We start from the raw sequence: 15,020 nt of genomic DNA, 5'->3' as shown, positions 1-15,020 counted from the left end.
ACAGGCAATGCATGTAAAATACAATACATTATTCCAACAAATTGGTCAGGCAAGATTTCCCCACACTAAAGCCATGCTTACTTGGTCTCAGTAATCCACATCCTTGGATGTGCTCTGTAATTTTGTTTTTAATAATAGCCTCTACCATTTTCCCTGGAACCGACGTCAGATTCACCAGTCTATAATTTCCCGGATCTCCCCTGGAACCTTTTTTAAAAATGGGCATTACATTGGCCACCCTCCAATCTTCCGGTACCACGCCTGATTTTAAGGATAAATTGCATATCACTAACAGTAGCTCCACAAGCTCATTTTTCAGTTTTATCAGTACTCTAAGATGAATACCATCCGGTCCAGGAGATTTGCTACTCTTCAGTTTGCTGAACTGCCACATTACGTCCTCTAGGTTTACTGTGAATTCAGTAAGTTTCTCTGACTCGTCCGCTTGAAATACCATTTCTGACACCGGTATCCCACCAAAATCTTCCTTGGTGAAGACTGAAGCAAAGAATTCATTCAATCTCTCCGCTACTCCTCCACAATATAAAATTTGGCTATGTCCAAAATGGTGGGCTATCAGGAAATATCCTGCAGAATTTATTTTTCTCGTCCTTAAGAAAAACTATTATACTTCTGATATACTTCACTGTTACTGTGCAAACTAAGCTCAATAAGCATTTCCATTAAAAAAAAAAAAAGCAGACATAGTAGAGGAAATTTTAGATGCTCTGATGCTTTGCACTGAAAGCCTATTCTATAGAACTATCTGGGTGCCAGGATTTGGTTATTGAACACTATCGTGACCTGGGACCAACTATAGTTCTAGTGTAACTGCAGTCACATAAATGATGCAGGAGCAGATGTAATTGAGAGTAAACATAGTAACATAGTAGATGACGGCAGAAAAAGACCTGCACGGTCCATCAAGTCTGCCCAACAAGATAACTCATACGTGCTAATTTTTGTGTATACCCTACTTTGATTTGTACCTGTGTTCTTCAGGGCACAGACCATATAAGTCTGCCCAGCACTATCCCCACCTCCCAACCACCAGTCCCGCCTCCCACCACCGGCTCTGGCACAGACCGTATAAGTCTGCCCAGCACTATCCCCACCTCCCAACCACCAGTCCCGCCTCCCAACCACCAGCCCCACCTCCCACCACTGGCTCTGGCACAGACCGTATAAGTCTGCCCAGCACTATCCCCACCCCCCAACCACCAGCCCCACCTCCCGATCTTGACTAAGCTCCTGAGGATCCATTCTTTCTGCACAGGATTCCGAGAGTATTCTGTAAGTTATGTATTTAAGAGGCAGCCCCACTCATGTCTCTCCCATGCTCCATCTATGTGAACGCCCCCAAATTCTATATATAGTGCTAAAAACTGCATGCGCAAATTTGGATGCATGCCCAATTTGTGCGCGCCATTTAATTGAATAATAAGCCAATTAGTGCTGATAGCTGGGTGCTAATGATCAATTACTTTCACCAATTGGCATCAATTAACATGTATGCACAGAATTTTAGGCGCCGAGATCCATGTATAAAATTTACACATGGCTCCATAAAGGCAGGGCTGCTGAGAGGGAGGGACGGGGGGGGCAAAATTCCCTGGGCCCGGGCCTCTGGGAGGGGCCTGGCGCCGCCGCTGCAGTCTGGCCCGCCCACCCTCCATCGCTCCCTGGCATTGGATTTAAGCGCCTCACCTTCGAAAGCGCAGCAAGCAGCAGCAGACCACTCCTTCCTTCCATGTCCCGCCCTCGCCTGACGTAACCCACGAGGGCGGGACACGGAAGGAAGGAGTGGTCTGCTGCTGCTTGCTGCACTTTCGAAGGCGAGGCGCTTAAGGTCTGTACGGAGGGCCCAGGGGTGGAGAGAGGGCCCAGTGGTGGGTGGAGGGGGGGCCCGGCAACCTCAGATGGGGGGGCCCCGGGGGTGGCCTTGTCCCGGGCCTGGCCCAGTCTCTCAGCAGCCCTGCATAAAGGAGGTGTGGCCATGGGAGGATCAGGGGTGGATCAGGGGCTTTCTTGCAATTTATGTGCACACCGTTAAGAATAAGGGGAATCTGTGCCTAATTTAAGCACAAAGATTTACACCAGGGTTTAGTTGGTGTAAGTCCTTGTGCCTGGATCCTTTCGCTAAGCTCTAATGTATAAATGGTGCCTAACTTTAAATGCCGTTTATAGAATGGTGCTTAGTGCGGGTTTTTGGGGCACTGATTTTTTGCCGCCATTTATAGAATTGGGTCCTATGCCACTTAAGCATGCTGCAAAGATGTTAATATTCTATACATTAATGTGCTCACTTGGCAAGCAAATGCACATACCAAGTTATAGAATTGCCCTTAGTGGGTCCAATATTCCAAGAAAGCTGGGCTCCAAAATGTGTGCCCTATTTTCAGTAAAGCTTAAGATGATGTTTCCATGAAGGGTAGTATACCAAGGTTTGGAATAAATATGAACATTGTAAGATTTCACCTAAAAATTCACCTTAATTTAGAAGCTTACAAGCAGGGGCGTAGCCAGACCTCGGCAGGAGGGGGGTCCAGAGCCCGAGGTGGGGGGGACATTTTAGCCCGCCTCCCCCAGCCGCCAACCCCCCACCACCGCCAACCCTCCCCAGCCACTTTCGACCCCCCCCTCCCACCGCCGCTTTTGATCTCCACTCCCGCTGCCGCTGACCCTCCCCTGTCGCCGCCACCGCCAGGTACCTTTGCTGGCAGGGGTCCCCAACCCCCACCAGCCGAAGTCTTCTTCAGCGCCGGTCTCCGGCGCATTCACTGATCTGTTTCTGTGAGTCCTGACTCTTTGACGTCCTGCATGCACGTTACTAACTCAGAGTTAATTCACTATTGACTGACACTTTCCTAAAGTCTTCACAAACAGTTCTTTACTTCCAGTGACCTACCTACCGGTGCTTCTCCATCCTCTCCTGGAGACTCACGTTACCAGTCAGGTTTTCAGGTTTGCCACAATGAATATGCATGAGAGAGATTAACATACAATGAGTCTCTGCTTTAGGCAAATTTATCTCATAGTGGTAATCCTGAAAACCCGACTGGCTAGACGTGTCTTCGGGAGAGGATTGAGAAGCACTGCTCTAGATCATAAGGCATTGCTCTTAGGCCTTATGCCTGCGGTATTAGAGGCTTTGCCCTGCCTTGATTTGCCTCATTTGTACAATGTACAATGGAGGAATGAAATGTGGTAACCTTCCTTGTTGAGAAGCTCTGTTCTAATATAGTTCATGCTTCACTTGTATGCACAGAAAATATCATCGTTCGCGTGAGCTGATTATTTTTTCATTTTCTTTTTTGACCCGATGAAAGGAGAGTTGAGTCCTAAAACTAGTCATGAATATATTAGGTTAATCCGAGAAAAACATATCTCCTTACATATTATTTTGTTTATTGACCTGAAAGAAGAGCTGGTGATGTCATATTTGATCCCTTCTTCTCCCACTCCCTCTCCCATTGTGAAGTCCAGATATACTGTAGTATAAAACTCTTGGTAAGGATTAGAACAAATCAGATTTTCATCTTAGGTTTACACCGGTGACTGAAGTCTTTCTATGTTGGTATGTTACTGGGCTGTACCTGGATTTCCTTTTCTAACTTTGTATTTACTAGCTGTAATTTTATTTTCTTGCTTTTAGTTCAGTGGATTCTTATTGTAAGAAACCCTTTTTTTTTTTTATTGTTATTACAATTCTATTTTTCTGGGGTGGGTTTGAAGAAAAGAGTCTATGGAGCTCATTTTCAAAGTAATTAGACTAACAAACATCCAAAGGTTACTAGTGGGCTCATTTTCGAAAGAGAAAAATATCCAAAAATGACCTAAAAGGCAGATGGATGTAACAACAGTCTTACAACTATGTAATTGAGTTCCTCCTTCACTCCTTGGATTATTTTTACTTTCCTATAAATTATGTTTTATGTTTGACTATTAAGCAAAAACAAATGTTAACGGTATGATTTATAAAACTGTCCTGTAAAATCAGATTCATCCACGTGTTATGAACTTACTGCCAGGAGGGTGCGCTGGCCTGGCGGTAGTCTCATTTGGGTGCGCGCTGCACACGCGTAGATCCTGCCACAGCTTAGTAAAAAGGGCCCCTCAGTGAATTAAGCCCTTAGGGCCCTGTTTACTAAGGTACGCTAGCGTTTTTAGCGCATGCTAAAAATGAACACGCGCTAACACTAGAGACACCCATATTCCTATGGGTGTCTTTAGCATTAGTGCACACTGAAAACGCAAACGCGCCTATAGTGCAGCTTAGTAAACAGGTCCCTAAGTGACCTTCTTCTAGTCACACAGTGAGTTTTGCAGGGAGAAAACATTGAAAGAGAATTTGTGCCTTTCTGAGTTTAGTTTGCAACAACCAGGGGATGACATATTAGGTCATGGCCCCTGTGGTGCTTGCCAGCTATGCAATCAGATAGAACAAACACAATTGTTTACCAATCCTGTGGGTGGAAGAATTTACAGATTTAAACCCAAAATGACTTGCTGCACAACTTCAGTTGTGTTCTATTTGAGATGCATGTGACAAGCTATACATTGGTCAGACCACCGAAGACTGAACATCAGGCTAAATCAGCATAAATGCAACATTATCGGAAAGAGTCCGGAAGCTCCTCTGGTTAAGCATTGCTTACAGTTTAACCATGAATTTCGAGAATTTAAAGTTGTAATTTTGGAACACCTTCCACGTCTGTTGAGGGGAGGAGATCACCAACAGAAGCTGTTAGCACGACCAGAACAGCGATGGATTTTTTCTATTGAAATCTTTGGAACCGAAAGGTTTGAATACTAATATGGAATGGCTGCATTTTTATTAAAGGACATTACATTTGAATAATGCGATAGATGTCAGCTTTGACCAATCCTGTTCAACCACGTGAGTCCGTGTGCTTGGCCCCTCTGCCGCAATGGTGTCTGTGTAGTATAGGTCACCATGTTTGTTGAGTAGCACATTAAGAAGTGATAAAGAAAACTGAAAGAAGATTAGAATGAAGTTTGCTTATTGAAAAGAGTTGATAGTAAAGGTGTCTTTTTACTTTATTTTTTCAGAGGATGTTGCTTGCAGCAGTAGATTTAATGATTCCCTTACACAGCAGTGAATGTATGGTGAAATGCTAGCTACGTTGGAGATATTTGCACACTGCAGTGAGCAAGTTTAACGCAATGTGCTACATGACTCAAGAGAGACATAAATGAACTTTTTCTGAGAATATGTTTTTTTGTTGGGCACTGAAGATAAAAAGCTTGCTATGTAAAATGGGAATATGCCCTGTAGTAGAACTGTTTTTTGAAGTGATACCTCAAATAAGAAGTTTAATATTAAAAGGGAGGGTTTTTTGGAAGCCATTGATTGAATGGGATAGAGCAATAAACAGATACAGGCCGATATTCAAAGCGATTTAAGTGGGCAGGAGCTTAAATAACTTCCTGCCGCCTAACGGGGGATATTTAGCGACACTTAACCAGAGAAAGAGTGCTGCTGAAAATCTCCTCAGACCGCCCAAACAAAAAGTGGACAGGTCATGGGCAGCGTTGGGGGCGGGGCACTGGGGAGGAGCCCCAGGTTATGTGGGTGGCTGCAATATTCAGTGCCAGCACCCGCATAGTTAAGTGACTTCATTTAGGACAGTTCAAGAGCTGTCCTAAATAAGGCTGCTCAGCTATGCGGGTGCCGACTCTGAATATCAGGCCAGCATCTGCATAAATGTTTTTTCCTCTAAAAAAAAAAAAAAAAAGCCCCGAGCTCCCTCTTTCCCTCCCCCCTCCCAGCCCATGTCAAGACACCTCCCAGATGACCCCCCCAGCTGTGCAGGCAGGCCCACCCCCTGGGCCTACCTGTATCCCTGGTGGTCCAGTGGGGCCGTTGGGGGCAGGAGTGCAACCCCCTTGCTCCTGAATCCATGCAGTGCTTCTCTAAAATGGCTGTCGCGATCTCTCCTAGCAGCAGCCATTTTAGACAAGCGCTACAAGGGGCAGGAGCGAGGGCGCTGTGCTCCTGCCCCCAACGACAGCTGCTGGCTGAATATCGGGGAGATAGTTTATAAAGCTACCCGATGTGCCTGAGGCTTTTTCCTACCCTGTAAAATATATAAAGGAAAAAAAGGTTTTAATGTGTCAATGGAATCATTCTAAAGAGTTTAAAAATTTTTTTTGAAAATATCCAAAATACTTGAAAAATGTAAAGACAAAGGAATGTTTCCGCATAAGTTGGTAAGAATGTTTGTAGTGAGTGGGGCATGTGGTTAGGCAATCAAAACTCGGTGTCCAAATTCAGCTATGGGGTTCATTTTTGAAAGAGAAAAGCGTTTAAATAGCAACAAAAAACAGCCTTTGGATGAAAATCTTCTCAAAACGTCCAAGTCGGTATTTTCAAAACCTGTTTTGCAAACATCCACCTATTATATATTCGAACCACCCAAGCTTTGCTCAATCAATTCAACACTATAGTAACTCAATAGCAAGCTATCATTCTATACATAATCTTATTTATTTATTTTTATTTAGGTAATGAGACTTCAGATCCCCGGTGCCTTTCCTACTTTTTTGAAATGCACCGCTCCGCTATGCCGCTGGGTTTTTTTCTTTTTTACCCAGTGCGGTAACATGCGGGAATCCTCATTATTATTATTATTAGCATTTGTCTAGCGCTACCAGACGCACGCAGCGCTGAACACCTGATACAAAGAGACAGTCCCTGCTCAAAAGAGCTTACAATCTAAATAATACAGACAGACAAGACAGTTACGGGTGAGGGAAGTAATGGGTGAGAAGGAAGGAAGGGACAAGGGGAGGGCAATTGAGTAGTGGCTAGGAGCTAAAAAGCAGCAGTGAAAAGGTGGGTTTTCAGCATAGATTTGAAAACAGGTAGAGATGGAGCTAGACATATAGGTCCAGGAAGTCTAATTCCAGGCATAAGGTGCCGCGAGAGAAAAGGAGCAAAGCCTGGAGTTAGCAGTGGAGGAGAAGGGGGACGACAAGAGAGATTTGTCCAGTGAGCGGAGTTCACGGGGAGGAATGTAGGGAGAGATGAGAGTGGAGAGGTATTAGGGGGCTGCAGAGTGGATGCATTTAAAGGTCAGTATGAGAAGTTTAAACTGAATGCGGAAGCGGACAGGGAGCCAGTAAAGTGACTTGAGGAGTGGGCTAGTGTGGGTATAACGATTCTGGCGGAAAATAAGTCGTGCAACAGAATTTTGGACAGATTGGAGAGGAGAGAGATGGCTGAGCGGAAGACCAGTGCGAAGTAAATTGCAATAGTCCAAGCGAGAGGTGACAAGGGTGTGGATAAGGGTTCTGGCAGCGTATTCAGAAAGGAAGGGGCAAATTTTGCTAATATTGTAGATAAAGAAGCGACAGGTTTTGGCGATCTGTTGAATATGGGCAGAGAAGGAGAGAGAGGAATCAAAGATGACTCCAAGGTTACGAGCCGAGGAGACAGGGAGGATGTGAGAGCCATTAACAGAGATAGAGAAAGGGGAAGAGAGGAGGTGGGTTTAGGGGGAAAAATGAGAAGTTCAGTTTTGGTCATGTTGAGCTTTAGATGGCGTTGAGACATCCATGCAGCAATGTCGGACAAGCAGGCTGAGATTTTGTCCTGGATTGAGGTTGAGATTTCAGGGGTGGAGATGTAGATCTGAGAGTCATCAGCGTAAAGATGGTACTGGAAGCCATGGGATGAAATCAGGGTACCAAGGGAAGAGGTATAGATGGAGAAAAGGAGGGGTCCAAGGACATAACCCTGAGGCACACCAACAGAAAGCGGGATGGAAGTTGAAGAGGATCCACCAGAGTGAACACTGAAAGAACGAAGTGAGAGGTAAGAGGAGAACCAGGAAAGAGCAGGGCCCTGGAATCCAAGCGAGGACAGCGTATCCAGAAGTATAGTGTGGTCAACAGTGTCGAAAGCAGCAGATAGGTCAAGAAGGATAAGGATAGAATAGAGACCTCTGGATTTAGCCAGTAGCAGGTCATTAGAGACTTTGGTAAGTGCAGTTTCAGTAGAGTGAAGAGGGCGAAAACCAGATTGGAGTTTTTTCACAGATCACTAATTTTCATAATCGTAACTGTTGCACTTATCTTTTTCTTCAGGCATTTATTCTTTTCTTATCGAACTCCTGTTTCGTGTCTGCTTCTTAAGGAGCTGAACCTTTATTCATATAGCCCTAAAAGTAAACAATTAATATTTAGAATCCGGCTGTGTAATACTAACTCGTGTACTCACAGTTCTTTTTAGGTTTCTGGCTGTACCTGTTAACATGTCCAGTCTAAAGTATCTCCTGGCTTTTTTCGCAATGACCCACATGGCGCCTGACAGCTGATTCTAATACGTCAGACGCTCTTCTCTCCGCCAATCCCTGTGCTGGCTGGATTAACGGAACTATTCTCTACCTCACTCCCTAATCACCGCCATTACAAGAATGCTTTCCACTCAACCTGACTATTTAATCCAATTGGGGTCAATGACCCCAATCTATATATCCATCTTTGTTCATTTTGCAATAATTTTCTATCTCTGTCTCCTCCATGTAAAAAACTAGGAATGTGATCAATCGCCATACATTTATAGTCACTAAATATATGACCTTTTTCCAAACTGTTGTTTACAAGAGGTGCCTCCATCTTTTGTATTTTAAATTGTGTTTATGATCACTCATTCTAAGTTTTAACAATCTTTTCGTTTTCCCGACATAAATTCTACGACACGGGCACATTAAAGTATAAACTACATGAGTAGTTTCACAGTTTGTCGAGAACTTAAGTTGGTACCTCTTCCCATCTATTGGATTTTCGAATATGTTATTTTGCACCATTATCTTGTAATATTTACATTTATCCCACTCTCTATGTCCAGGCCTGTGATGTTCCTGTTGTTCTGGCATTTTCTCCTGTAGTAACTCTCTCAAATTTTGGCCTCGCGAGTATGCTATTCTTAGTTGTTGGTTTTTAAAGGCTGGATGTAATTGCATAATTCTCCAGTGTTTCTTTATAACCTTCATAACTTGGCTGCTATTATCGGTTATCGGCTGAGGACGCCCATGTGTTAAGCACGCCCCAGTCCTGCCTTCGCTATGCTTCCGACATGCCCCCGGGAACTTGGGTCGTCCCCGCAACGGAAAGCAGTTGAGGGCACCCAAAATCGGCTTTCGATTATGCCGATTTGGGTGACCCTGGGACAAGGATGCCCATCTCCCGATTTGTGTCGAAAGATGGGCGCCCTTCTCTTTCAAAAATGAGCCCAATAGGCACCTATGCGGCTTAGTAAAAGGGCCCCTGAATGAACCACTGGTGGGTTGTAACTTCACTTTATTCTTGCACTATTTATACAGTCTAGCAGACAGTAGCTAATGTAAATCTGATGTACTTTTCTCACTGCAGGAACAAAGAGCATCATAAAGAAAAAGTAACAAAGGACCAATTGTCATTTGTAGCTATGAAGATTTTACTGAAGTGCAAAGAGTTTAGGGCCCTGTGGACTCCTTTGGCATCTCGCAGGCTGTTCTCCAAAGATTACAGAGTGTTCGCACCACAAAACTTTTCAGACTATGAGGCCATCAAACAGCTGTACAGACCAGAAGTGCCAGAATACTTTAATTTTGCAAGTGATGTCGTGGACAAATGGTCTGAAAAGGAAAAGGTAAATGTTTTTTCTATTTAAATACAATATATTGCTTATGGGATGTTTATTATAATATGTAAGCTGTTTATTGTATTTTGATTTATGTTTTTAGTGATTATTTTTGTCTTGAAGGTATTGTTTTGATTAGATTTTTGTTATGGATGTTGCTTTTGTAAACCGCCTAGAATATAGGATAGAGTTGTCTAGAAACTGTGTTATAAATAAATATAATAAAAAATATATATAGCTTAGGATAAAAGAATGATAGGATATATGTTTAAATGCACGTTTCAATGCATGTTTGATGCATGCTTGAATTCCATTACTGTTTTCATCTCCCACGGGAGATGGTGGAGATGAAAACGGTAATGGAATTCAAACATACGTGGGATAAACACAAAGGAATCCTGTTTAGAAGGAATGGTTTCGTGGAATCTTAGCGGAGATTGGGTGGCGACGCCGGTAATTGGAAACAAAACGGAAGCTGGGCAGACTTCTACGGTCTACGCCCTGATCGTGGCTGAATAGATAGGGATGGGCTGGAGTGTAAATTTTAAGGGGCTTCAATGTTAGACTTCAGAACTTAGTACAAGAACAGTACTGGGCAGACTTCTACGTTCTGTGCCCTGAAAAAGGCAAGGACAAATCAAACTCGGGTATACATATAAAGTATCACATACCGTGTAAAATGAGTTTATCTAGTTGGGCAGACTGGATGGACCATTCAGGTCTTTATCTGCAGTCATTTACTATGTTACTTTGTTACTCTTGGGATTCTACATGGAATGTTGCTACTAGCTGGGATTCCAGAATCTTGTAACTCTTTAGGATTCCAGAATCTTCAGAACTTTTAGTACAAGAACAGTGTTGGGCAGACTTCTACGGTCTGTGCCCTGAGAAAGGCAAGGACAAATCAAACTTGGGTATACATATAAAGTATCACATACCATGTGAAATGAGTTTATCTTGTTGGGCAGACTCAGAAACAGAATGAAGCCTTGCGCCGGAAGAAGAGGACCTCGGCTGGTGGGGGGTTGGGGTAGAGAAATCGGCCATTTTTCCCCAGCAGTAAAAATGGCCTTAGCGTGTGGGAATGGCCCATGTAAGGGCTCGCTAAAGCAGTTCAGAACAATAATATCTTTACTATTACAGTACTTCCATTAATACTGCAACATCTGACATTGTTATGATTGGAGGTGCTAAATCCACTGGAAATGACCCTTCCCTGGACACCATCAAGGAGTTTTGTTCAGTACTGGGGATGCTCAAGCACCCACAGCACCCTCAGAGCTGGCTTCTATGATGTTAATTTGAACAGCAGTATATCACATTTTACTAAATAAATAATATTTAAGACTTTCTGCCATTCTCTAGGAAGGAAAGAGACCTTTAAATCCAGCTCTTTGGTGGATAAGTAATAAAGGAGATGAAGTGAGGTGGAGTTTTGAAGAGCTCGGAATGCTCTCCAAGAAAGTGGCTTCTCTACTCTCCGAAGCATGTGGTCTGCAAAGAGGAGACAGGGTCCTTTTAATTCTACCGCGAATACCTGAGTGGTGGCTACTCAATGTGGCTTGTATGCGAGCAGGTCAGTAAAAAAAAAAATAGGCCCGCATTTTGGTGGCTCCAGTCATGAGATAAAGTAAAGCAACAGAGGTGCAACTATACTAGCCGTTATGAGGCTCATTTTCAAAGCACTTAGCCTCCCAAAGTTCCATAGAAACCTATGGAACTTAGCCTCCCAAACTGCTTTGAAAATATGCCTCTATGTCTGTTAAAATGAGCGAGATTTCCAGCTACCCTCCTCACCAGGTCGCCGCCGTGCCCCCCCCCCCCCCCCCCCCCACCGAAGTTGCCGGCCCGGGCCCTCTCTTCGCGATTCAACTTACAGGACCGAAACCGCAGCAGGCAGATCAGCTGAGCTGCCGTCGGCCTTCCTTCTCTGCCTGTGTCCCGCCCTCCTGTGACGTAACGTCGGCGAGGGCGGGACAGAGGCAGGGAAGGAAGGGCCGACGGCAGCTCAGCTGATCTGCCTGCTGCGTTTTTGGCGCGGTAAGTTGAATTGCGAAGAGAGGGCCCGGGCCGGGTGGAGGGGGGCGGCGGCGGTGACTCCGGTTGGGGGGGAGCAGTAGCGACCTCGGCGGTTCCCTCCCTCCCTCCTCTTCGCACAGTTTCCCTCTCTGTCCCACACCCGTCATCACGTATTGACGCGGGGGCGGGACAGAGAGGGAAAGTCTCTACTGCGCATTTGCGGGTGAGTACGGTCACTCGCAATTTATATGTTTGATTCAGTGGAGGAGTAGCCTAATGGCTAAAGAAGTAGGCTGAGAACCAGGAGAGCCTGGTTCAAATTCCAACGTGGCTCCTTGTGACCTTGGGTAAATCACTTAACTCTCCAGTGCCTCAGATACGAACTAAGGGCTTCTTTTACAAAGCCGCGCTAGTGATTTCCACGCAGCAAATGAAAGGAAGCTCATAGAAATTGAATGGGCTTCCTCTCATTTGCCGTGCCAGGAATTGCTAGCGCAATTTGGTAAAAGAGACCTTTAGCTTGTAAGCTCACGAAGGACAATATCTACTGTACCTGAATGTACCTCAGCTTGGAAAAAAGTGTGAGCTAAAGGTACAATATACTTAAGATTGTGAGTCCACCAGGGACAGTGCAAGTACCTGAATAGTCATATGTAAACCACCTCGATTTGTGCTTCAAATTGGGTGGTATATCAAAAATTGAGAAACTTAAACTAAACAAGCAAACCCATGAAGCATGTCAGTGGTACCATCAGTTGATGAATTATGGAGGTGGAGGAATTATTTTCATTTAAGCCTCTTAGGCAGTGGTGTGCTGGAGCAGGCTCTCACAGGCTCTCGAGAGCCGTTTGTTAAGTTTTTAAGAATTTTGGGAGCCGGTTCTCCATGGCTACTTTAACAATTGGATCCCAAAATGTGGGCTTGGGCCCCTCCTGAATTCTCTTTTACTTTGCTGGTGAGAGAGAGCCCCCTGTTAACAATTTACCAGCACACCCCCTGCCTTAGCTAGTTTACGTAGGAGTCCTTTACAAAGCTGCGGTACGCACTATCCCACACTTACCACGGCTTAAAAGGGCTGACTGTGGGGGGTCCTACGGCAAATCTGAGACTAGCATGACTGGAGGAGAAGCCTAATGGTTAGTGCAGCAGGCTTTGATTCCTGCAACCTGGGTTCAATTCCCACCGCAGCTCCCTGTGACCTTGGGCAAGTCACTTAACCCTTCATTGCCCGAGGTACAAAAATTTACATTACTACTACTTACTATTACTTATCATTTCTTTAGCGCTACTAGATGTACGCAGCAAAAAAATATATATATTTAAAATGGCTTCAATGTTGTCACATTAAGATGGGTTTAGCGCATGGGAAATTCCCTCGTTAGTATGCACTAATCCCAAATTTTGCCTGAGCTCTATATTTATTTTATGAGGCTTGCAGGATATTTTTATTTATTTATTTATTTTACAAGATAGACACAATGAGCCAATTGGTCTTTTTCACCAATTTTCATCTTGGGATAGCTCTCATCCTCTTCTACACCGCTTTCAAAGGATTCTTATGTTCATGCTGATACTCATGTTCTATTTATGAATAATCCTTAGCAGGTAAGAATTACAAACGTGTGCCCTAATGATTACATTTACGCAGTAATTCAAAGAGCCACTAAAATCCAAACCTGTCTAGTAAGTGCAGAATCCTGGCTATTGTTTAGGTTTGGTCCTCATTCCTGGGACTGTCCAGTTAACAGCCAAGGACATTCTGCACAGACTGCAAGCGTCTAAGGCAAGATGCATCGTTACTAATGAGGTCCTGGCACCAGTGGTGGATTCTGGCGTGTCTCAGTGTCACTCTGTGAAAGTCAAGCTAATGGTGTCTGAAAGCAAGAGGGAAGGATGGCTGAGTTATAAAGACCTTTTTAGGTAAATATCTGTTCATTTGCATGTCCTTGTTTAGTAGGAATCAGACCTCTACTGCTAATGGTCAGCTGCTGCCACTTTGAAGTTGGCAGCATACAGGGCAGGAACAAGTGGGGATTGCTTTTACCTCTATCACTCCCAGGACCACGGGGTGCTGAGAGGCAGCGGCGTAGCCACAGGTGGGCCTGGGTGGGCCAGGGCCCACCAACTTAGGGCTCAGGCCCACCCAACAGTAGCACACATTTGGTGGTGGTTGGTGGGGATCCCAAGCTCAGCCATCTGAAGACTTCCCCTTGATGGTAATGGAAACAGCACTCTCCATGATACCGGCACTTGCTCATGCTCTGTTTTCTGCACATGCCTGCTGCAGACTGAAAAGGTGGAAAGAAGCGTTTTCCCACCTGCTGAGATTTTTTTGGTGGGGGGGGGGGGGGGAGAACACTTGGTGCCCACCCACTTCCTGCCTAGGCCCACCCAAAATCTGTAGTCTGGCTACGCCCCTGCTGAGAGGGAGGGAGCGAGGAAGGGGACAGGTCAGGCCCATCTTCAGGATTACATTGTAAAGGGGCTTGTGGAAATGGGGTGATTTTAAATGTTTCAGCCCCACATTGACATTGGGCCCATTGGGACATCAGAGCATTAAGGTCCTTCTGGGGTTAGGGGCCCAGAGGGACTTCCCATTGGGGTAGGTGGGCCTTTAATATTTTCACACTGCTACATGAAGAGGCACCTTTTCAAAAGAAAATTTCTCACAAGTTGGCACAGCCTAAGTTATTTGGATAGTTATCTGGGTAACAGTGCTGAAAATCACCGTTATCGGGATGACGTCAGCAGTAGAGAATGACACAAGGACAAAGTTTGTCCCCCATCCCTGCCTTGTCCCCTTGGGTTCTGTCTCCATCCCCACCCCGTCTCCGCAGGTCCTGTCTCCATCCCCGCCCCGTCCCCGAAGTTTCTGTCCTCGTCCCCTCCCCCGTGGGCTCTATCCTCATCTACAGAAGCCTTGAACACTTATGATTTTATATTTAAATCTTTTTATTAAAGTATAAAAAGGAACAATATGCTGTGGAACTGTTATAATAACAATGAGCAGCTATAATAACCCTCCTTCCCACCTCTACCCTTCCAACTAGAAAATGACACGGGGACAAAGTTTGTCCCCGTCCCTGTGGGCTCTGTCCCCATCCCTGCCCCATCCTCATGGGATCTGTCCCCGCCCCGTCCCCGCGAGCTCTGTCCCCGTCCCCATCCCCACAGTTACTGTGGATTCCCATCCTCGTGTTATTCTCTAGTCATCAGTCACCACCATTCCTGGGCACTGATATCTAGATATCATCTAATACTGAATATTCAGGTATGTTTAAACACTGAAGAGATTCACACAAGGCAGCGTACAATAGGTATAACTTGATACAAATATAAAATAAATCTAAAC

The 15,020-nt window shown here is 44.9% G+C and overlaps 1 protein-coding gene across 1 annotated transcript in view; it reads left to right on the top strand.

Moving 5' to 3' along the window:
* Window positions 1–4,486: 4,486 nt before the first annotated feature.
* LOC115476124 (acyl-coenzyme A synthetase ACSM3, mitochondrial-like) overlaps window positions 4,487–15,020 on the top strand; it is a 42,751-nt gene continuing 32,217 nt past the window's right edge. Inside the window, exons 1-4 of the mRNA XM_030212300.1 lie at window positions 4,487–4,900; window positions 9,400–9,658; window positions 11,015–11,225; window positions 13,381–13,588. Of these exons, the coding sequence (XP_030068160.1) occupies window positions 9,455–9,658; window positions 11,015–11,225; window positions 13,381–13,588 (623 nt within the window). The 5' untranslated portion in view covers window positions 4,487–4,900; window positions 9,400–9,454. The remainder of the gene's footprint in view (window positions 4,901–9,399; window positions 9,659–11,014; window positions 11,226–13,380; window positions 13,589–15,020) is intronic.

This window comes from Microcaecilia unicolor, chromosome 8, assembly GCF_901765095.1.
Source record: "Microcaecilia unicolor chromosome 8, aMicUni1.1, whole genome shotgun sequence".
NCBI lineage: Eukaryota > Metazoa > Chordata > Amphibia > Gymnophiona > Siphonopidae > Microcaecilia > Microcaecilia unicolor.
This window is presented reverse-complemented; position numbering and strand designations above follow the sequence as displayed.